At 44.3% G+C, this 23,665-nt stretch overlaps 1 protein-coding gene across 2 annotated transcripts in view; it reads right to left on the bottom strand.

The window, feature by feature from the left end:
* The window catches only part of LOC306916432 (tyrosine-protein phosphatase non-receptor type 12-like), a 52,165-nt gene extending 28,758 nt beyond the window's left edge, over positions 1-23,407 (bottom strand). For both annotated transcript variants that reach the window (XM_079494282.1, XM_079494281.1), the window contains exons 1-5: positions 22,663-23,407; positions 2,500-2,608; positions 1,815-1,891; positions 479-574; positions 318-356 (exon numbers count right to left, since the gene is read on the bottom strand). In XM_079494282.1, coding sequence (XP_079350408.1) covers positions 318-356; positions 479-574; positions 1,815-1,891; positions 2,500-2,608; positions 22,663-22,761 — 420 coding nt within the window. In that variant the 5' untranslated portion in view covers positions 22,762-23,407. The remainder of the gene's footprint in view (positions 1-317; positions 357-478; positions 575-1,814; positions 1,892-2,499; positions 2,609-22,662) is intronic.
* Positions 23,408-23,665: the final 258 nt, after the last annotated feature.

Raw genomic sequence — 23,665 nt, 5'->3', positions numbered from 1 at the left:
GAACGGATCTGAATCGGATCAAATTTCACAGACTTATTTGGGGTTGGGGACCATTGTTTTTGGACCCGTGAAGAGCTCTAGTATGCTATCTCTCTCCTTTTATGAACTGCCATCCGGTTGTGATTGTAGCCTCAGAGAGAGGGATTATAGAGGTTTGTAGCTCCTCGTCAGATAAACTTTCTTCTTCAAGACTGTCCTCATGGTATGTTGTCAGGAGATTACGGAATTAAAACAATATGTGTGTGTACACACACACACACACACATGCACAACCACACCCACACACACACACACACACACACACATCATAGCCTTACCCTGCCCATCTCAAACTCTCGACAGGCCATTACAATAACCTGCGGACAGAAATAAACAGTGGTCAGTATGCAGTCACAGTTAAGTAAGAGTTTGGGGTTGTGTTTCAGACGATAAATTAATCTGTGTGTGTGTGTGTGTGTGTCTCTTGACCCATACTGACCGCTACATTATATTCCCAGATCATCCTCCAGAAGTCGATCACCGTGTTTTGCAGAGGACCCTGAGTGGCTATGTAGGCCTCTGGTCCGTCTATACCCTGAGGGAGGGAGGGAGGGAGGGGGGGGGGGGGGGGGAGGGAGAGAGAGAGAGAGAGAGAGAGGACAGCAAAAGAAAGAAAGACAAAGAAAGAAATGTTCACTATAAAACCATTTTTCACATCAGGGCCCATTAATTATTCTGCATTTGAGCCACGGACCACCATTTGATGAGATTTAGCCTCTCGATCAGACACAAATCTAAATAATATTTTGTTGTCCACAATTCCAACGTTCATCAAAACAACAATTGTTCTATACATTCTCTAATTGTGTAGACTTCTTGTAATTTAACTAAGTAATGCAGATGTTTAACAATCATTTAACTCTTGAGAGCATTACATGAAACCAAATGGACCCGTAAGGTTCCATTTGGTTTCACTTTACGCTCTCAAGAGTTAAATATTAATAAGGGTCCATTGATTTGTCATTTGTGAATCGATTCATGATCGTTCATGTCCGCATCGCGATTAATCTATGAATCAATTTTATTTCCCACCCCTAGAAAAAAGTGGTTCAAGTACAGAGCCTACTCAGATCCAATTAATTAAGTCTAGTGTTGAAGTGGTTAATTAATAATCACTGTGTTGATGTTTAATTTAATGTAAAAAAAATCTTTGTACAGCAGCTTGATTTGTGCAAATTCAGAGGTTTTCAAGCCAGCGTAAAACGTGTCATCAAAAGGAGACAACATTAAAGGACCACTTCACCACTATTCAACCCTTCATATAATTGGTCCTCACTAATGTTCATTCATGATAAAATGCCACAATTCATTTCTACTCGGTCTGTGTCTTATGGAGGGCTGTGGGCAGTTCAGATCACAGTTCAATGTGATAATGGAAGCCATCGTTCTCACGATAATACAAATCTAAATATATATTTTTAATTTTATTTAAAAAAATCTGCCCAACGATGATGTCACTGGTGGACGAGTTTCTGAACTGCCTACAGCCCTCCTATGAGACACAGACCTCCTATGAGACACAGACCGAGTAGAACAAAAATGTGGTATTTTATCATGAACATTAGTGAGGACAAACGCCTTAAGACGAGCCTGCTCGTCATCCGTACCCGGCGTAATTTATTTATATGACAGTTATACTCGTCTTACGCTCTCAATGTGTTAAAGACCTCCATGTAAGTTATGTGAAGTTCACAAGATGGTCACCGCAACACCGCCACGCTGGACTGAACGAGTGTGAGTGATTTGGGGTATTGGAATTTGGCCAATGGATTTACCTTGATGAAGTTGGCGTTGACATAATCTGTATCCTGATTGGTCGATTTTAATGTCAGCTTGACTCTAGTGTGGTCGACTGAGAGAGAGACAGAGAGAGACAAAGACACACAAAGAAAGAGAGAGCAAACAAGGACAAGAGAAAAACTCAGTGAAAATGGAGTGAAGAGAGGTTAATGTAGCACAGCATTATCTTCATTCCTGTGTGTGCATGCATGCGTACATCTGTCGCTCCCATTGACTTGTGTGTAGGTCATTCACTAAAAGCCTGTATGGATGGATGGATGGATGGATGGATGGATGGATGGACGGGAGAGACAGATGTTGGGTTATTAACTACTTCCTAAGAGCGCTGTGTGTGTGTGTGTGTGTGTGTGTGTGTGTTTCATCCATGACTGCTTGCACCTGTTCTTTGAGTATACGTGCGTGCGACGTGCGTGCGTGCGTGGGTCAGTCACTCGGTGCATTGCATGTATGTATGTATTACTATTATCAGCGATCAATGATCATATATATTTATATATATATTTAGAGAGAGAGAGAATATATAGGGCATTATACGTTAAGTTAATGCATGCGCATTCTTATAATCTACCAGATGTCAGTGACATGCATGTGTTCAAACATGGAACTGTGTGCGTGCGTGCGACGTGCGTGCGTGTGTCGTGTGTGTGTGTGCGCTCTTACATGGCAGTATGTCTTTGTATCTGTTCTTCTTGACGTTCTCCTCTCTCTCCCCTACGTTGGTCGGGTAAATCTTCTCCGTGCGATATTTGGTCGACAACCGCCGCAACCTCTGAAAACAACAGCAGAGAGAGAGACGGCTTTTCATTTCTGTGTTCAAACCTCTGAAAACAGGAGAAAGAGACAGCTTGTCATTTCTGTGTTCTTACTTTCTCCCAGTGGTGGAAAGTACAAGGTTCAAGGTTGTATACATTACAGGTACATAAGAGTAAACCTTATTTTTGTTTGGCTTCCTTGCAGACAACAAAAAACACAAAAAAAGCACAGCAAACAAAGGGATAGAATAAAGAGTGCTAGAAAAATAGTAACATATGTACATGTGCATGTTTTCCCTGCTATAGTACTAATGTAACTAATTAGAGATGTCCCGATACTGTATCGGTAAAGTATCGGTATCGGCCCTTATTTGTCATATCGGGTCATATCGGTATCGGCGAATATGCCAGTGCCACCGATCCGACAGAGGGGTAAGGGGTTTGACAGTAACACTATGGCAGGTAAATAAAATGTTGGGGCATGTGGAGTTTGCTTTCGAGTTACCCAAACTGCAAGTGCACATATGAGTGAGGAGTCTGCTATAAACACAACACGAGATAAATAGCTGGATAGCTATAACACGAGATCACAACACTGGTATCGGTATTCGTTTCGGCTAAAACACAGAAATTGTGGTATCGGGATCGGATCGGGAACGAAAAAAGTTTATCGGGACATCCCTAATTGTAACTAATGTATTTACTTAAGTACTGTACAATTTTGAGTATTTACAATTTCAAATACTTTAAAAGTATTTACTTCGACTCCAGTCCACTCTGTCTTAAGCTTTTCACTGACCTTGCTCTGATTATTTTTTCCAAAAAAAAATGCTAAATCATCAGACAACATGTCTGATGTTTTTAGCATTTTTTTTGTACTGACTGTGCTTCCATTTTTATGTTTGATACGTTTAGTTTTTTGTACTTTATTTATTTTGTAAAGCACTTTGCGCTGCACTCATGTCATGAAAGGTGCTCTATAAATAAAGTTTATTATTATCATTATTACTACTACTACTACGTCTATAATTTAAAGTTACAAAACTTTAAATTAGCCACTTGTATTCAGCCCTGAATACATTTCGGAAAATAGCAGATCTACAAGCTCCCAATGCATCACGATGCGACGCATTGTGAGCTTGTAGATGTGCTATTTTCAAAATATCTTTACACATCTGAAAACTCGAAATGAGTTCCGGACTTTTACTTGTAACAGAGTACTTCTACATTGAAGTATTGATACCAAGTTAAAATAAATGGGAGTACTTTTTCCACCACTGCTTTCTCCCTGCACTCTGTCTGGATCACTTGCATGTATTTTTATATCAAGACCCTCCTCCCCCAGGACATTAATTATTTTGCGAACATACAACTCCCCCCTGCCCTCACTGACAAGTCCAGTAGCACAACAACAGCATGATTACATAAACAGAGTGCACGACGAGAGTCTAAGGTTAAAGTCACTTCACTGTGAAGTGAGGATTTCCTGCTAATGTGTAAAATCAAATCAAGCATTAGATGAAGTTGGATTTAGTGTTTGACTCAGACAAATGTGTATGATATCAAACACAGTTGGAGTAACCCTGAACGTGAACCCGTGACTTCCGGTCGGTGGACTAGGCGGCTAGTCAGTGTTTAACCCATTTAGGCCCGACGTCGAAATAAAAGAAACGTCTTCTAAATCCTCCAGTTTTCTGAAATACCTATGTTTCTGTATCAGTGGTGCTCAATATTTCATGTCAAGGACCCCAAAAATGATATGTAATTGGCCGCCGACAACAATTTGAAAATATGTTGTTCCAGAGACCCTCCCAGAAGCAAAGATTTGAGTTAAAAACGTTAAAATATATATTCCAAATTTGCGACACATTTTCACGATTTAAAAAAAATATCAGACCTACAAGCTCAGTTGGATTCACACAGGATGGATGGATGGATAGATGGAATACTTTAATGGCAGTTTAAAAAATGACAGAAGTTACATTAATAGAAAATGCCAACGTGGACCATACACGCCAAAGCTTGTTTCCATTGTGAATCCACCATGTGACATAAAACAATACACAAAACATACTGTACAAACAACCATGAAAACACAAAACAGAAATCCGTATATAAAAGGACAAGAGGTACCCTAAGAGAACAATCCAGGGGGGGTCAGGATCTAACTATGACGAGTTAGTGTGAAGATGGAGCCATGCATCATTTAAGGTCATTCTTAAATCTTGCAAGAGAATTTGGGGATTTCAATGCATTTCATGGCTGAAGGGAAGGCATTCCACAGAGTAGTGGCTGCGTAATAAAAGTGCATTTTCCCCCTTGAGCGTCCTTAAAGTGGGGACACACACACACACACACACACACACACACACACACACACACACACACACACACACACACACACACACACACACACACACACACACACACACACACACACACACACACACACACACACACACACACACACACACACACACACACACACACACACACACACACACACACACACACACACACACACACACACACACACACACACACACACAATGTATACTTTGTTGGTTTGTACAAACACACAGGGGACCGAGTGGCATTCTGACTGACGCACCGCCATTTTGACTACGTGGCTTCCGCGTGCGGTTAGATTTCTGGGTTAGGCCGCAGTGGCGCCGTCGGGGTGTAAAACGAGGGGGGACAATATTCGAGATGGAGAGTTGAGACTAGACTGACTGAGTGAGAGCAACTGCAGTTGCACGTAGGGTAGGCTTTTATAGGCAGAATGGTCGTTGCAGTGAGAGGCAAGCATGCAGTGGCAGCCAATACACAACGACGATTGTGCAAAAAAAATGGGAAATAAATAAATAAATAAATAGACCAGTCATTCCCCAATAGTGTGGGGACATTCAGACCCAAATGACCCCCTCTCCGGCACCTATGGGTTAGGGACAGGGTTAGTAAATGCGGCGAGTCTGAAATCTCTGAATGGCGATTCGTCAGAATAGCGGGCTTCGGAATAGCGGGCTTCGGAATAGCGGGCTTCGGAATGCCAACGTGTAAGCAAACACAACGAGACATGTCATATCGGTGTGGCTCTAAATGTCGGTTCACCATTTGGCTGCTGCTGCATGCTGCCATCACAAAGTTGACCGCAATACAACGTTTCCCAGTGGCTTGTGGATTGTGACGCACACACAGGGTTTTCATTTCAACCCATGATCCCCGTGTGCTGTAACTCCCTTGATTTCAAAGTCTTTATTTCTCTTCCCTACATTTCTCCGGCTTGTATCGAGTGTCAGACAGACAGACCACTTTTTATGCCTTTTCTTTGAACAACTGTTTCTGGTGGTTTCTTTCTTCCTTCTTTTTTTGCAATTTAGTACTTGGCAATTCCCCCTTTTGTACTGACTGCGGTCCCCATTGCTGCCAACCCCCTCTGTCTGTGGATGGTGTCTGTAGACAACCACAACATGCCACCTCCTCTCTCTGAGGAGGGGTGGCAGTGGCTCAGGGGTAGAGTGGCCAGATGGCAACCGCAAGGTTCCCAGTTCGATCCCGGGCTCCCCCAGAGTTAGTGTCAAAGTAGCCTGGGGTCCACCTCTGCTTTCTATGGCATAGGCAACTCCCCGGCAGGATCTAGACATGAGACTAATTAGAGCGACAGAGAGAGAGAGAGAGAGAGAGAGAGAGAGAGAGAGAGAGGAGTGTGTGTGTGTGTGTGTGTGTGTGTGTGTGTGTGTACGTGTGTGTGTGTACGTGTGTGTGCGTCAATTTAACAAAGGTGCAGACGATCAGAAATCAGCAGAGAGTGATCGACGTTTGCGCTACTGTATGCCATATTGAAGTGGACTCGGCCCCAGACTTTTTCTTTCTCCCTGGAAATGAAAACGGCTGGGTTTCTGTTTCTGAGGCTATTGTCGAAGTCTCCTTGAGCAAGAGTCTGAACCCCTAATTGCTACCGATGTGCAGGTTGGTGCCTTTGGATAAAAGCGCTATATAAATGTACCATTTACCATTTATCTGGCAAACACAGTCACCAGCCACTTATTTTCACCTGAGAGTAGTGCTGCACAATTAATTCAAATAAAGATGTTACATTTCAATCAATCTGAAAAGCCCTAATAGTGTGTATGGCTGCTTCTCCGTCTTCTCCCACTCTCATCCTCTCTCACTCACCAACCTTCAAAGGGCCACTTCACCCCTTTTACAACCAGATCTTATTTTAATGATGTTTGGGACACAAGAAACACTTTCCTGGGGTTCTTTATGTGTATAATATGTGACAGTGTTTCTGAATATGTCATATGTCATGAAGATGTTCATGTCCAAAATTAGTCGTGAAAATGTGGTCTAAATTCCTTCCGTCCAGGAGCGCTGAAGAAGGCATGGCCAAGCAACGGCAGCTGTCAAAAAATGGATTACAGTGATCCCGTTTTTATATCATTAACACCCCGAGCGGCAAGGACGGAGTTCTCCGTTCTATCAATTAGTAACGCCCAGCGCTCAGGATGGAGATTGATAAAAGGACGGAGATTTATTGATATCAAAACCGATCGCATCGCTCCACAGGCTGGGAGTGTTGCGCAACATTCAATGTAATTTCCGGTTGGGACGTCATCGAAAATCCCCCCCCCCCCCCCATTTTAGCCGATGTGACCGAAAATCTTAAAACGTGAATAACTCTTGATCTAAATCATTCCGTCCAATTCTAAGCAAAGATTATGGGTTAGACGGCCCATCGCGGTCCCGTCACTAGTCGCGTTAGAATTAATCATACCTCCCGTTGTTGTCGATCGCCTCGGGAGTGTTTTGGCTACATCAAGCTACTTCAGCTACATCCGGGATACCATCTGGTCCGTCGCTAAATGTGCTCCGATGCTATAAATCGATGGGCTTTATTGGATGAAATAACCCCAGGCGTGTTAAATAGGACCTAAAGACGCCTATACACGTCCTTAGCACCCGGTGGCACAAAAGGTGTTAAATAGGACCTATAATAGGTTAAAAGGTGTTAAATAGGACCTAAAGACGCCTACAAACGTCCTTAGCACCCGGTGGCACAAAAGGTGTTAAATAGTTATTCTCTCCACAAACTTTTTTTGTTTTTTGTTCGGCCTTGTAAAGCGACTTTCTTTGAGTACAAAGAAAAGCGCTTCATAAATTGGATGTTGTATCATTATTATTACCCTCTCTCTCTCTCTCTCTCTCTCTCTCCCACACTATCTCTGAGAGAGAGCGACGGAGGGAGAGGGAGACCCTCTCCCTCTCCCTCCGTCGCTCTCTCTCTCTCTCCGAAACTCTGAGAAAGTCAGCGTGGGTGTTTTGAGCGTCGTGTGAAAGTCCCCCCTCCCCTCCCCTCTATGCTCCCCTCCCATCCCTCCCCTCCCCTCTATCCTCCCCTCCCCTCTATGCTCCCCTCTATCCTCCCCTCCCCTCTATGCTCCCCTCCCATCCCTCCCCTCCCCTCTATGCTCCCCTCCCATCCCTCCCCTCCCCTCTATGCTCCCCTCCCATCCCTCCCCTCCCCTCTATGCTCCCCTCCCATCCCTCCCCTCCCCTCTATGCTCCCCTCCCATCCCTCCCCTCCCCTCTATGCTCCCCTCCCATCCCTCCCCTCCCCTCTATGCTCCCCTCCCGTCCCTCCCCTCCCCTCTATGCTCCCCTCCCGTCCCTCCCTCTATCTTTGGTACCATAAAGTATTTTTCTGTGCTGAAGTTCCTGATATTGAGAACGCAGTCAACGCACCCCTCCTCTCCTTGTTTCTTATGTATTACTAACATCATTATAACACACACACAAACACACAGCCTCGTCTCTAACTGTGGCACTGGGAGAGATTGTGTGTGTGTGTGTGTGTGTGTGTGTGTGTGTGTGTGTGTGTGTGTGTGTGTGTGTGTGTGTGTGTGTGTGTGTGTGTGTGTGTGTGTGTGTGTGTGTAGTAATAGCATTAGCTCTTCTCTGCTCTCATGTGAATTACATTTCCTATGGAGCTTTGTTCCTGTGGTGGAGCGGATACCAGGAAACACACACACACACAAGACACAACGAGCTACACACACACACACACACACAGTCTGGCCCACTGAAAGGAAGTGAGGCCACTTAATTCTATAAAGCAGTGATTCTCACTGTGACCCAAACTGGCACACGCACGCACGCATGCACGCACGCACGCACACACGCACGCACACACACACACACGCAATCTTCATCTAACACAGGGGTTCTCAACCGCCAAATTATTTTGGGGGGGGGTCCCCAGATTATTAAAAGTTTTTTTGTTTAGTTTTTTGGCAACATAATGGCTGGAATAAGGAAATTAAGAGTTTACATAAACTTTCCTTAATTATATGTGGTTTCAGTATTTATTTGTGGTATATTTACTCCATTATTAAGGTTATTGTAGCGGTCTATTTGTATTGGGGTGGGGTGGGGAGGGGAGCGCGGCGGGGGTCTCGAGACATGGCCAAAGCATTTCCCAGGGTCCCCAGCCAAAAAACTTGAGAACCCCTGATCTAACTCTAACACACACTGTCTCCTACTCTCAGCACAGAGTGACAAGTCAGCAAGTGGTGTAAAGTAACTAACTGAGGAGTGCCAGACCAATCTCCGACAGGGATTATTATTATTTGTGTGACAGTTTGGTCTGGTTTCCAGGCTAGGACAGAGGGAGTGATGAACAGGTATAGAGGAGGGATATTAGTGGAAGACCACGGACAGAAAGATGAACAACTAGAAGGTCCTGGGTTCGATTCCCGCGGGTGACGCTGTGGGCGTGTTCTCTTCTCCGCGCCATCAGTGCCCATACCCGAGGTGGGGTTGGCAGAAAGGGACTTTCCGTGTGGGGTTAGCATGTTCTCACCGTGTCTCCTAGGGTAGGTATCCTCACAAAAACATGCAGTAATCCTGGTCTCTAAACTACCTCCCCCTTGTCAGCCGGGGCCCCTGCTGGAGGGGAAAGGAACTGGTTGGAATAACGTGTCCCTAAATTCCACAAGCTACGTCCAACCGGGGAAACTTCTTTTCACCCTGTCAGGTGAAAAGAATCGGCTTGGACTCCTCATGCATAGAAGGAAGCATGAGGTCAGTCCGTTGCTCTCCCCAGGGTGGCAGAGGAAGTGTAGAGCCCAGGATTACATTCGATAATCGACACTCAGTGAAAAAATGGGTTACAAAATTGTGGGATAAAATTGTTTTAGCCTGTGAAAAAATAGAAATTGGATGTCTCCAGGGGACGCAAACTAATGAAAACAGCAGATCTACAAGCTCACAACACATCGCTTCGTGCTGAGTTGTGAGCTTGTAGATCAGCTATTTTCCACTACTTCTACTACTTCCATTAATCTAACCTATGGCATTTCTTAAGATTTTTCCTTTATTTTGTGACAAAATCGCTGAAAATAAATCATTGAATTTAGTTTTCAATTCATGAATAATTTTGCTTTTTTTGGGAATGCTTTTTGAAAATGTTTTGAAAAAATAATTAAAAACAAACTATAGTATTGATCTAGCGACAGATGTAGAGATGGGAGAGATGGAGAGAAGAGATTTAGAGAATTGGAGATGGAGAGAATGAGAGATGGAGAGATAGACCAGTGGTTCTCAAGTTTCAACCTTTTCAGGCTGTGGCCCCCAAAATAATCATGTTTGAACTGGGGACCCCCCTCCCTGACAAGAACTTGGTTCGACTCGGTTCCACAGGTAAATATCGTGAAAATAGCAGATCTACAAGCTCACAACGCCTCGCACTAGATCTGCTATTTTCACAACTTTTGCCTCCTTCTTATTTGACAATTCGGCCAATGTTTGACCAGTACTTTTTATAGTATAGTTTGTTCATTACTTTTCATGCAGTAATGGTCTTTCTCAAATATATATATATATATATATATATATATATATATATATATATATATAAATTATTTATTTATTTTTTGGTTGAGGTATGAAAACAGTCTTAAAGTTAAATTGTCACTTCACCGTCATCCAAATTCCTATGGGGACCCCCCTGGGGATCCCGACCCACAGGTTGAGAACCACTGAGGTAGACGAGCAGGCAGATGGAGAGATAGATAGATAGATGGTGGTGGTGGTTGGTTGTTGGTGTCTCTAACCTACTTTCCATCTCCTGGCTAAATAAGTCAACACTGCTGTACTTCCCCAGCATGCTAAATAATTCACATGCACGCACACACACACACGCACACACACACACACGTAAACAGTGGTTGGCACAAAATACACTCCTTCATTAGCAGAAGCAGTTTTTGTTGGTACTGAAAAGAAGAAAATGCAGTGTGTGGACTGTGAGCACAGCTTCTCTGTACTGTAAAGGGCGCACGCACGCACGCACGCACGCACGCACGCACGCACGCACGCACGCACACACACTAAGGCTGTACCCTAGCCCTGTTTTAGGACTCGAACTTCGCACGCACGCAATACCGGTACTGTGCGTAAGTGAACATGAATATTTTCAAAGTTGTCAAAACCCACATCAAAACTGTTCCTGCTGTGTGTACCTACTCTTTAGGCCTGTCACAAAGATGCAAAACGATATTATACTATATATCTGATTGACTTCACTTAAATGGTATAAAAGATCGGTTTCTCCAGATCGGGTAATTTGCCGATCACCGATCGAATCATTTGGAGGCCGATCGATCGGAGCACCTCTACAAGTGGCCATGTTCGTGAGGGAGATCGCCTGTCCAGCGGGTGAGCAGAACTGGAAAGAAGAATAGCGTGTTCCTCCATATTATAATGTCATATAGCTTCACGTCATACATGGGCAACTGGCGGCCCAGGGGCCACATGCGGCCCCCACCATCACTTAATGCGGCCCGCAGGTTAATATCAGAACATTGATAAATTATTGATTTCAGCTAATTACTAGCATTAAAATGTTTTTTTATGTCCTATGCATTTGTATTTAGTTCATAAAGTTACAAGTTAACATAACTATAACTAAATGCATTTGAAATTAAATAAAAATGTTACTTTACAGGGTTCCAATTAAAAAAATAGCAAAAAGATATTCAGGATTTCATTTCAAATATAGCAAAAATAGCTGATCTACAAGCTCAAAATGCGTCGCAGTGCAACGCGTTTTGAGCTTGTGGATCGGCTATTTTTGCTACAACAGTAATATGCAATGTGGCCCTCTGGAGTGAGTGTGGAAATATAGTGGTCCTCTGGAGTGAGTGTGGAAATATAGTGGTCCTCTGGAGTGAGTGTGGAAATATAGTGGTCCTCTGGAGTGAGTGTGGAAATATAGTGGTCCTCTGGAGTGAGTGTGGAAATATAGTGGTCCTCTGGAGTGAGTGTGGAAATATAGTGATCCTCTGGAGTGAGTGTGGAAATATAGTGGCCCTCTGGAGTGAGTGTGGAAATATAGTGGCCCTCTGGAGTGAGTGTGGAAATATAGTGGTCCTCGCCATCGTCAAAGTTGCCCACCCCTGCTTTACGTTACCGTTTTGATTGCGACTGTCTGTCATTGTCCATGTTCAGGCTTCTGCTATAGGCCCTAGAATAGATGACGCCTCAGCACAACTCCATAAACTCATGAGGGTGACCGACGGTGAAAAATGCACCGGCCTCAACAAATAGTGTGGCACAAAGCCATACAGTATGTGGCTTGAAGAGGGAAAAACTATATGGGCATCTTTACAGCAATATATATTTTGTGAATGGGACCTAACTAACCCTAATATAACCTTAACATTGCAACACCGTAAACCGCCCCAATCCATTCACTGTGAATTTTGCCATTAGTATTTTGTAGGCTTTAATATATACAAACTGAAGCTTCATAATAATGTATAATGTACAAATAATATAATAATGGATGTGGGGCTGCAAGTTTGCAACTATGTATTATTTCCTTAGCAATCCATCCATTACATTGATGATGAATACGAAAAGCAGTTTTTATTTTATTCATCATACATCAACAAATGGACGTGGAAAGGAATCGAATTGATTGTTTCATAATCAACTAAATCAACTAGTTTGATTAACCACTACTTTTTAGCGCATTCGCAACACACTGTAACCTTGTTGCAGATCTACTATTTTTGAAACATTTTGAACGTTTTCGACTAACATAGCGACGTCAGGTTGAAACTTTGATTGAAAGTTAACCGTTTGACTTCACGTCCACGATATATATTTATGCTTATCTATTAATGGAGTATTTTAATAACATGATCTTGGATCAGTGCTCAGTCTGTAGTAGCGAGCGACACACAGTAGCAGACAGGAAACGATTCACAGACCCACCCTGGTCACTAGCATGACTCAAGGCTATATTATGGACTCCCTGTGTGTACTGTACAGGGGGGTGTGTGCGCGCATAAATGTGTCTGCCCTAACATTTTGCTTGGTGACCAACATTAGTCACCATACCAAGCACTCAAGTGTGCACACAGCAACCAATCTAGGTCAGTGGAACAGAATGACATAGTCAACAGGACAACGGGGTAATGGACGCGCACACACACACACACACACACACCCACACACACACACACACACACACCCACACACACACAAATCTATGGTACAGTGGCTGAGTGATTACCCGGCAACCACTGAAGCAAAGCAGGAAGGGCTCTGCCTAATTACCCATCAGGATGTGCGTGCGTGTGTGCGTTGAGTGTGTGTCAGTAACTCAGTATGGTCAGGCGGACTGTAGGAAACACCTGTGCAGTACGGAGCATGCCCAGTACATCCAGCTGATCTAAACCACCATAGTTTCTGGTTACTCACTTCCTGCGGCAATAAATCTAAGCCTCGGTCCACAAATACACACGCACGCACAGTCGCACACGCACGATGAAGGCCACACATCAGGGAGTCAGATCCCTTTTTGAAACCACCACTGACCAGTCAATATTGAACATACTGGATGGACGGTGTTTGGCATTTTGGCATCTAATTTCCAAGCCACCCTTGAGAGTTTTATGTCTGCCAGACAGGAGGCATGTACAGTGTGTGTGTATACATACTCTCTCTCTGAAAGCTGATGACTCAGGGGCAGGACATCAAAGGGCAGGAAGACACACACACACACACACACACACACACACACACACACACACACACACACACACACACACACACACACACACACACACACACACACACACACACACACACACACACACACACACACACACACACACACACACACACACACACACACACACACACACACACACACACACACACACACACACACACACACACACACACAGATCTAGGTCTAAACCTTGTCTAGACTGTCATGGTGTGCGTAGAGTTAATATGTGCTTGTCCATACGACAGTATGTGTGTATCCACATCTGTAAAGAATGTGTGTGTTCCATATGTCTTTAGTCCACTCAGCAGAATTTGCCATATTCACACTTTGTTACTTTCGGAAAAAGTAACTAAAAGACTATGACTATAACTAAATCAGAGTTTGCTGTCAAAATCCACACTGTATAGATACAGTGCCGAAGTCCTGACGTCACTCGTTCATCTCCTGGTTTGCGGAAGTGATGGCAAGTTGTGGCAGGAACAGAAAGAAAGGGGGCAGTTTGTAGGATGCTGTGCTGTATAAAAATGGAAGGGAAATGTATTAGCCTACCCAAACGCCACCCCAAAGGCGATTGTCCAATGCCAATCCAAATAGTTTAGCAACCGTTGCCAAGGATGGTAAGCTTTCGTCACCTCATAGCCGTCAATGTTATTTTGCATGGCTGTGTTGTTGAACACATACACCGTTTAGTTAACGTCGGGAAAGTTAACACGACTCCTCCACCCAGGTGATGGCATTAATACTAATCACCGTAGTCTTACCGTGCAATGCGTGCATTACATGAAAACTCCTTTCGGACGGTTGTAAGTTGATTGAGTTGGATACCATTACTCCCTCTAACATTTCCTCGTATTTCTAGTTTATTGAAATAATGTCATGCACATTTGTCCAGTGCATAGCCTACTGCAGGCCTGGTTGACTAGATTTAGAAGACATTCTGAAGCTCTTGCTACTGAAATGATTGATAATTTATATAGAGAAATCCCCGTCATTGTACATGCATCTCAATGGGTGAGAAGGAAAGCGTGCCATGTCTCCTCTTAGTAACTGTTGCTAACGTGCCTATTGGACACGGGCGGGTTGGGGAGGGACTTAGCGAATGGCTAATTTAGAAAAAGAAAGAGACAAATAGCTGACCTGTTCTGACATTCCATATGTTGATCCTTCCCCACCCGTCCTTCCTCTTCGATGTCTCCCTTTTGACTGATACCTGTCCATTTAAACTCTAGTCGGGCCCGCCCTAAAGTTATTAGTGCAGCAGCGCCCAGCAGCCGGCGAAAACTAGAGTTATCAACAGGCCCGAAACTTAAGGCCCGGTCCTACCTGGGCCCTCATCAAACCCTGTGCACTCAAGACACGCTCCATATATGGCCAGTACAGAATTCATTCCATATGTTGATCTGACCCCCCATACCAAAGCGCCAGCGCTCGCCCAGCAGTCTGCCGTCACCCAGGCGGATATGTTGATCTGACCCCCCCCCCCCTGCCAAAGCGCCAGCAATCGGCCAGCAGTCTGCCGTCACCCAGGCGGATATGTTGATCTGACCCCCCCCCCCCCCCCATGCCAAAGTGCCAGTAATCGCACAGCAGTCTGCCGTCACCCAGGCGGATAAACGGCGAGGTCGATTCTCGCCCTCGGGCATCTCTGGAATAATAACGGTACATATGGAATAAAAAACACAGACTCAGACATTCGTTTTGTGTGTGTGTGTGTGTGTGTGTGTGTGTGCGCGTGCGTTTTCATGTGGGGACTGTGGATGAAAATGAGCATTTTTGCTAAATCCGGTGTATTTACATTGCATTTATGTAGTGTAGTGTCCATTAACATGCATTGTCCCGTGACTCCCGTCTAAATAAACAAATAAAGAAAAGTATGGATAGGCTTGTGGCCAACTCCGGAATCCAGAAGAAAACCAGTTTATGCACCGTTTAACAGACCTGTAAATTATAGCTACATGTCATACTACAGGTTTTCATCATAGCAGCATATAATGTACAGGTCTGCTGGGTCAGCAACGTCCTGTGATATTACATGGAACACATGCAGTAGGGCAGCGGGCTGTTAACATTCCTCAGAAATTACATTCGAATATTGGTCTTAAAATTTTATCGAATATATTCACATTTTTATTATTATAAAATGCTTTCCCCATGAAAATGACTTATCAAAAACAGGATGCCAGTGGAAGAGGGACAGTGCACGGCCGCGCGCCTGCTGCTCGGCTCCAATAAAAAATATATTTTATTTGTAATTATAACTTGATACATTGTTTTTCTGTATTGTCCCTGTGAAAATAAAACTCATTAAAAAAGAATCTAATATATACTTCCCCAAATTCGAGGAATATTTGAGATTCGAATAATAATTTACCAGCCCTAACATGCAGCAATGTCTATTTAAATATGGGTCTCTGGACACACAAATACTGACTGTTGATGAAAGGGTTCACTGCAAGGATAAACCAGCCAGCCAACTACCAGCATCTCCTCAGTGTTAGTATAACTCTAAGAGTGTTAAAGTGGATTCGCAAGCTTGCAGATTTTTTTGGCAACTGTAGGTCTGGCAAATCACAGATTTTGGACCCAGAGCTTCAAAATACCATCAACAAGGCCTGCAGTAGCCTATGATTTCAGCTTGGTATGGGGAAAGAGATGACAAATTGCAATGTGCTGTTTGCAGGTCCCACAACACCACAGTCAGTGTTATCGTGGTATATTCCTGTTCGTGCCATTAATGTTGAAAATTATTAGTGTGTGTGTGGGGGGGGGGGGGGGGGGGGGCAATTTCACTTTGACAGCTACATACGTGACGAGAGCACTCAGCACACCAGGACCACAATGGAAACAAGACCCCTCGTCTTATCCTTTTAGCCTAGGGCCCTATTTTTTCCAGTGCCTTATCCGTAAATCCGTAACCTATTTTTTACTATTTTGAAAACACATTTTTGAATAGTAGCCAATCTACAGGTTCACAACCTGTCGATGTATCGATCGGCTAGTTGAACAATTTTACGAAATTTGTTAGTAATAGTATAAAAGAAATAGGGCCCTAAATGTCTGACTGTTTCTCATGCTATTTACATTTCTGATAAAGTATATAAAATAAAGTATTCAATCAATCAATCAATGCACGCCAGGCCATATGCCATATGGCAATGGTTGCAAATCTGGCATTGGCCTGGTATAGCACCACTATGAGGCTTATTTGAAACATCTGGGGTGGACGACGGTGGAGTATCTTCCTTGGCCTACTAGCGTGCATGAAAGGTTTGACGCGACTGGTCCAGTGGTTTCTCAGGTTAGACAAGACGAGACAGACAATAAAACATATGAAATAATTCACTCCTGACCTCTTTTGAGCTCTCATCTGTCATTCGTGTTGTGTCAATTGTCTGTTGCTGCAGGATCTCTGTAGGATCAGAGGGATGTTTGTCCATTCACCGTGACTCACTGACCAACAATTTGATAATGGCTGCTGATCTAGGGGATTATTTAGAATCTGTGTGTGTGGATATCGATGTGTGTTGTAAGTTACTTACGGGATATAATAGCAACAGCTACACAGGGCTTCAATGTAAGTGTTTAATGTCATGAGGTCCTGTCGTGTCACCTGTCTCTGTGTAAGGGAATTAACCAAAAAGTCGACTTCATCAAGTCGACTTCATTAACACAAAGTCGAAAGTCAGAAAAAACAAAATCATTATTTTTGTGCGTCAGAATTCAAACTGTAAAAGGAACTGGTTGGAATAACGTGTTCCTTTCCACGCGCTACGTCCAAACGGGGAAACTCCCCCTTGGGCAGGTGAAAAAGCTTGGGCGCTCATGCATTGAAGGAAGCATGAGGTCAGTCTGCTGCTCTCCCCAGGTTGGAGGAGGGAGTGTAGAGCCAAGGATTACATTAGATTAGACAGTGGGTGGAAAAAATGGGTTACAAAATAAATAATTCAAATTGTATAATTGATTACTGTCACAGACAGAAGTTTGCAACTGCATCGGGAGCCGCTGCTCAACTGCTCTGTTTCCCACTGATTGACTAGCTGAACTGCACTGTGTCAGAGAAGTCAGAACAGAAGCACAAACTTTATCCCCAAACGATGCCCCCACGAGAAGTCGACTCGACTTCAACTTTTACTGACAGCAAGTCGACTTGCAAAAATCACAAGTCGTTAACACCCTACTGTGCGTCAGCAGGCTGAACGGTTCCTATACCAACTTGTCAGTACATTTCTACACCACTGTGCCAACCAGATGTGTCTGTTGGCATTTAGGTGGCAGATGAAGGTTGGACGTCTGGTTCCTAATCCTAGCAGATAAGAAGCATTAGTGTGATTTGATGAACTAACTGCAGGAATAGACAACAGACGTACATAAAGACACTGTTTCCAAAGTAAATAAAAGATTTCTGTGACAAGTTACTGCTGTCAAGGGAGCACCCGATGGCCTAGTGTTGGATAACGCACATGTACCACATAGGCTCTGAAGCACCCCGACAGTGAGACAGCCTTTTCTGCGGGCCACTCCCTCTGTCTTTCTTTTCGTTTCCCCGTCACTCTCCAAATAAAAGGCAGAAAAGCCAAAAAAATATATTATATTCCCAAAAACGGTTATTACTGTTAATACAGTGCAGTTTTGTCTGTATTAACAGTCAGTGTCCTAAAATAAAAAGATTGTAGTGACAGTAGTAGGCTAATATCCATCATATAGAAAACATGCTCTAATGGAAATAATGATCCATCCATCCATCCATCTTCAACCGCTTATCCGTAGTCGGGTCGCGGGGGCAACAGCTCCACCAGAGTGCTCCAGACTTCCCTCTCCACAGCAACATTAGTGACTTCCTACTGGGGGATTCCGAAATGCTCCAAGGCCAGTGAGTCGATGTATTTCCTCCAACTGCGCCTTGGTCTGCCCCGGGGTCTCCTCCCAGTGGGACGTGCGTCGAGGACCTCCCTAGGGAGGCGCCCGCGAGGCATCCTAACCAGATGCCCGAACCACCTCAGCTGACTCCTTTCCAGGCGAAGGAGCAGCGGTTCTACTCCGAGTCTCTCTCGTGTGACTGAACTTCTCACCCTATCTCTAAGGGAGATGCCAGCCACCCGTCGAAGAAAACTCATTTCGGCCGCTTGTATTCGCGACCTTATTCTTTCGGTCATGACCCACACTTCATGACCATAGGTGAGAGTAGGAACGAAGATTGCTCGGTAGACAGAGAGCTTTGCCTTCTGGCTCAACTCTCTTTTCGTCACAACAGTAATGATATTAGCTGTAATAATGATAATAATAATGATAATAATGATAGCTGGTAAAATGTCAAAGCCATCACCATGGGATAATATTACAATATTAATCATGTCAGGACATTTGTTATCTCTGTCAGGCCGGACGGCCGAAGATCATCTTTTTGCCCCTGCTAAACTTAGGCACCACTGGACCGATAGGCCTGAAACTGCACACACACACGCACAGCCGCACACACACGCACGCACGGCGCACGCGCACACACACACAGGATGGTTAACCGTCTTTCAGATAGCATTTTCTTTACCGTCCACAATGCCTCTTTGGTGCAGAAAGAAACCACTGAATGTTACAAACGTTTTTCTAGGGTAGCATTTCTGCTTTTAATAGATGGTATGGCAGAGTTTTAAAGAGTGAGGAGGAGAGATAAGAACACAGGTTAGGACTAGGAGAAGTGGGATTCAAAGCCATAGAGCCTCACTATTATAATTTATATACCAATGTGGCCAGAGCACATACATGTGGCATTATGCATACATACCGACACCAAAACGCCCCCACAATGTCTTCGCATTTATGTCACATAGGCTAAAAAAAAGTCCCAGTCTACTTATGTGGGCGACAGACAGTATAGCTGTGAAAGGCTTCGAATGACTGCAGGACTAAGACATATAATCTATGACTCTCTGGCCAAGTACAGCCCTATAATTAAGTCTATAAAATACACCCTATATATAGACAACAATATGAGGCGAAAAAGAATGTGTGTTTTGTGGAGCCTCGAGTCACTCTACGGGTCAAGATGCCTGCTGTGTGCTTTTGCGGTGTCGCAAGTCTTAAGTCCACCTCTAAACCTAGTAGTGTCACACAATGTTGTGCAAAACTGTCTTGAAGACATGTGAGGTAATAATGTGTAAGTGTGACAGTGTCAGTGTGTAACGTGCAAACATTGCCATGGATTTTTTCCTCTGAGATAATGTCTATCCTAGTCTCCCTAACCACATATACCCTATATACTTATGGCCCCATTTACACTGGCAGCCAAATAGCCTGAATCAGATCTGTGCCACATCGAACAAAAAATAAATCGGAATCCGACTTGTGGCACAAATGCGACTTGAGCCACATTCAGAGGTGGTTTCAAATCTGATTTCAGAATAACTGTCTCAGTCTGAACGCAGTAATCACTGTGCCACATCCAGATCTGATTTCAGGCTGGATTTGGCTGCAACTTAAGTGTAATGTAAATGTGGCCTTAGTTGACTGGGGTCCCCCAGGGCTCTATCCTTGGCCCCCCAAACCACTTAGACCAAAAAAATCATCCAATCTACATACAAGCTCACAGAGACATCACGATGCAGCTTGTAGATCAGCTATTTTTGCTGAGTGTTTGCAATAGAATAGGGAGGGACGCTACATGAGTCGTGAAACATCTCATGGAAATACGAGTGAGCGATAGATTATAATACCTCAACTGAATTCCCAGTCTCAGGACCTCTCCTACAGTAGGCCATAACACACTTCCTCAATGCCTGTCATTCCAACGCCCCTGGTAGGGTAGGATTTGCGCAACATCCGCTCACACACACACTCACAGTCTCACACTCACACACACACACACACACACACGAGAGAATTGCTCAGATTGCTTTCTTTAAATATGATGAACTTCTCAAATGCACAGCCTGGTCATCGTGAGTTTGTCAGTGTGTGAGTGTGAGACAAGAGAGAGTAAAGCTCCAGTTTTGCAGCCAGAACAGAGTTAGTTATGAAATGCACCAGAAAGAATGTTGCAAGCTCCAGCAAGCAAGCTTTAGGCAGGGATGTGTCTTGTGTGTGTGTGTGTGTGTGTGTGTGTGTGTGTGTGTGTGTGTGTGTGTGTGTGTGTGTGTGTGTGTGTGTGAGAGAGAGAGAGTGTACAGGAACTGGTTGCCCAGTGTCATAATTTCACAAGATTGTAGTTTTAGTAGCCTATAGGCCTATTATTCATCATGCAATATGTATGCGTTAATTTTCTCATAATCTTGCTTTTGCACAGGCATGGTGTTGAAAGGAGGGGAGGATGATTGGGGCAAGCAAGTTAAACTTGTGCACATTGCCTTGTTGTTAATGTTATTTCCGAATTAATCCTTCCTCCCCGAACAAGCCACAAATAAACGACAGCCATTTGAATGTCAACGACAAACTCATCCAGCACTAAAAAAAAACGGAGCAGCTTTATACATACATCGAAGCAAAAAACGTAAAAACTTGTCAACGCAGAACACCAGCAGCCAGCCAATGTACACACACCACCAGGCTAGCTTTTAGCCTGCAGCTAACAACATAGCCAAACATGCTGTGCTGCTGCTTTACACTGTCACATTAACAACACAATAAAATGAGCCCTCTTGTCGAGTTTTTATAAACGACATACAGATGTTTAATGCTTCTGTAACGTCTCTGTTGTGGATAGAATGGGAGCGTGTGCATGGGGTTTGTTGACAAATGACATTATCCTCAGTCACAACAGCCACACACATGAGTGCTGTGAATTGAAAACTACCCACTGGCCTACTGTCTGTAAACCTATGGACATGACAAAGATATAATTGCTGCTCAAACATTTCAAACAGTAGATACTAAACTACAACCAAGACATTATAATATAATGCGTGCTTTGTTGGCCATATACAGGACTGGACACCGGGGTACCCCCTCTGTCTCTCTTGGGCTGTGTCCACTACATGACATTTAGGACATGCAGTGATTTTAGAGTCTCTAAAATCGCAGGGGTCACTTTTCCTCCCCGTATTGTTATATTTTGACGTTGTTTTGACTGAGAAACAATGCTATACAACAGTAGGCCCCGAACTAAGCCTGGACGTGGGAGTGAGAGAGAATGGGGAGGGGAGGTCGGGCATTCTGAATACCGCCTGCCTCCTCGCCTGTCCCGGCCGTCCGGTTCGGCCTGCAGGTGGTGGTGGTGAGGACTGAGGACTCGAGCTAGGGAGGGGTGAATGGATAGGTTAGGTATATCTCCTTTCGGGACCCTGGTTACCTTTTTCTGTATTTGGGACGTCGACGTCCCAAATACAGAAAAGGGTAACCAATGAGGGTCCCGAAAGGGGTTAGGATTTAGGATAGCCTCCTGTCCTGGGGTAATCCATGGGACAGTCCCGTGGGGTTTTGGAAAAGGAAGGCAGCCCGGGGCAAACAGACAGACAGACAGACGCGAGAAGGTAGTGAGTTGTATGACACTAGAGGTAGGGTACAGAGAAAGGGTCTCTCTAGGGACAAAAACACATTACATAGGTTTCAGCCCGGGGGGTAAATAAATAATGGGCAATAAGTTGGTAGAGGTGGAGAGACTGAGAGATAAAGGATAGAGGGTGGCAGCCAGACAGACAGAGGAGAAGCTTTTGGGGAATTTAATGGAGAGAGTGATAGAAAGAGCTAGAGGGAGGGAAGAGGGGGTTAAGGAAGAAGGGATAGCCTCTCTAGCCCCTTTCTAACCTAAGATTTAGACTCCCGTAGATGTGTTTTATCGATTCTGACATGTCTGACACGTGTATGTCAAAATCGATAAAAAATACATCCACGAGAGTCTTAAATCTCAAAGGCTAGCCCCTTTCGGGACCCGTCCCAAATACAGAAAAGGTAACCAAGGGTCATGAAAGGGTCTTTATTAGGAAGAACTTGGGATAGTCCCACGGTTTCTCTCTCTCAGGGGTAAATAATGCCGTGAGGAGGGTCGGGTGACCCACGTACCATGAAGTCGCTGCCGAAGTTGTCCTCTCCCCGGTCGTCCCCCTCTCTCATGGCGTTCACCCCCTGGATAAACTTTCTCAGGATGCTCGGCTGGTCCATGGTGATATCCTTTAAATTAATTCCCACGCTGGCTGGCTGGGCTGCTGCCGTTTTCCTCTCTTATAAATAAAACCCAACCCCCCCGGCCCGGCCGGCGAAATAGAACCGGGAGAGAACCAGAAATAATAATAATGATAATAATAATAAAAAAGAAACAAGGGGGGGTGGGGGAGGAATGAGGTAAATAAATAAAATTCAAGACTCGTCCCAGATGATCATCGTTTCGTTTTAACAACACCCCTCGCTCTTTGCCTTTTTTACCGTCCCATGTTCTCTCCTGTCCTGGCTCTCTCTCTCTCTCTTTTCCCACTTCGTTATATCCTCTTCGGCTTGCTTGTTTTCTCAAGTGATATATATTCCCAAAAAGCGGTGGTTATGTTAGGTTGGATCGGATGGAGCGTGCCGTTCGTCTTCTCTCCTCGCCGGGGTGTGTAAGTAGTTTGTAAACGTGGCTGGACTGGACGCTTTGCATAAACTCTAAAATAAGTCGTCCCTGGAATAATAAGGGAAAAAAGACAGGAACCAAAAAAAAAAAAGCCCTAGTCTAGTCAATCTAAAACTACCCCTCCCTGTCTCAGGGTTGGTTGCCACATTCACACGCACTGGAACTCGTTTATTCTTCACTGTTGGGGAGAGAAGAGAACATCCGGACCTGGGCGAAAAGCCGCTGAGAACCAGTGCTGCCAGATTGCCTGAGAGAAATAAGCAAACAGGTCTATGAAAACAAGCCCAAAAAAGTGACTATAGGGCTAGGAAGGCTATGTGAAAATAGCAGATCTACAAGCTCACAATGCTTCTAGATCTGTTTTTTTTTTTAAATCACACCCGTGTGAAGTGAGTGGTGCAACTCTGTGTGGGGGTCCCCGGGGGAAGTTCCAGGCCCACAGGAACGTGCCCAGGGTGC

The sequence above is a fragment of the Electrona antarctica genome (assembly GCF_951216825.1).
Source record: "Electrona antarctica genome assembly, chromosome: 23".
NCBI classification, from domain to species: domain Eukaryota; kingdom Metazoa; phylum Chordata; class Actinopteri; order Myctophiformes; family Myctophidae; genus Electrona; species Electrona antarctica.
This window is presented reverse-complemented; position numbering and strand designations above follow the sequence as displayed.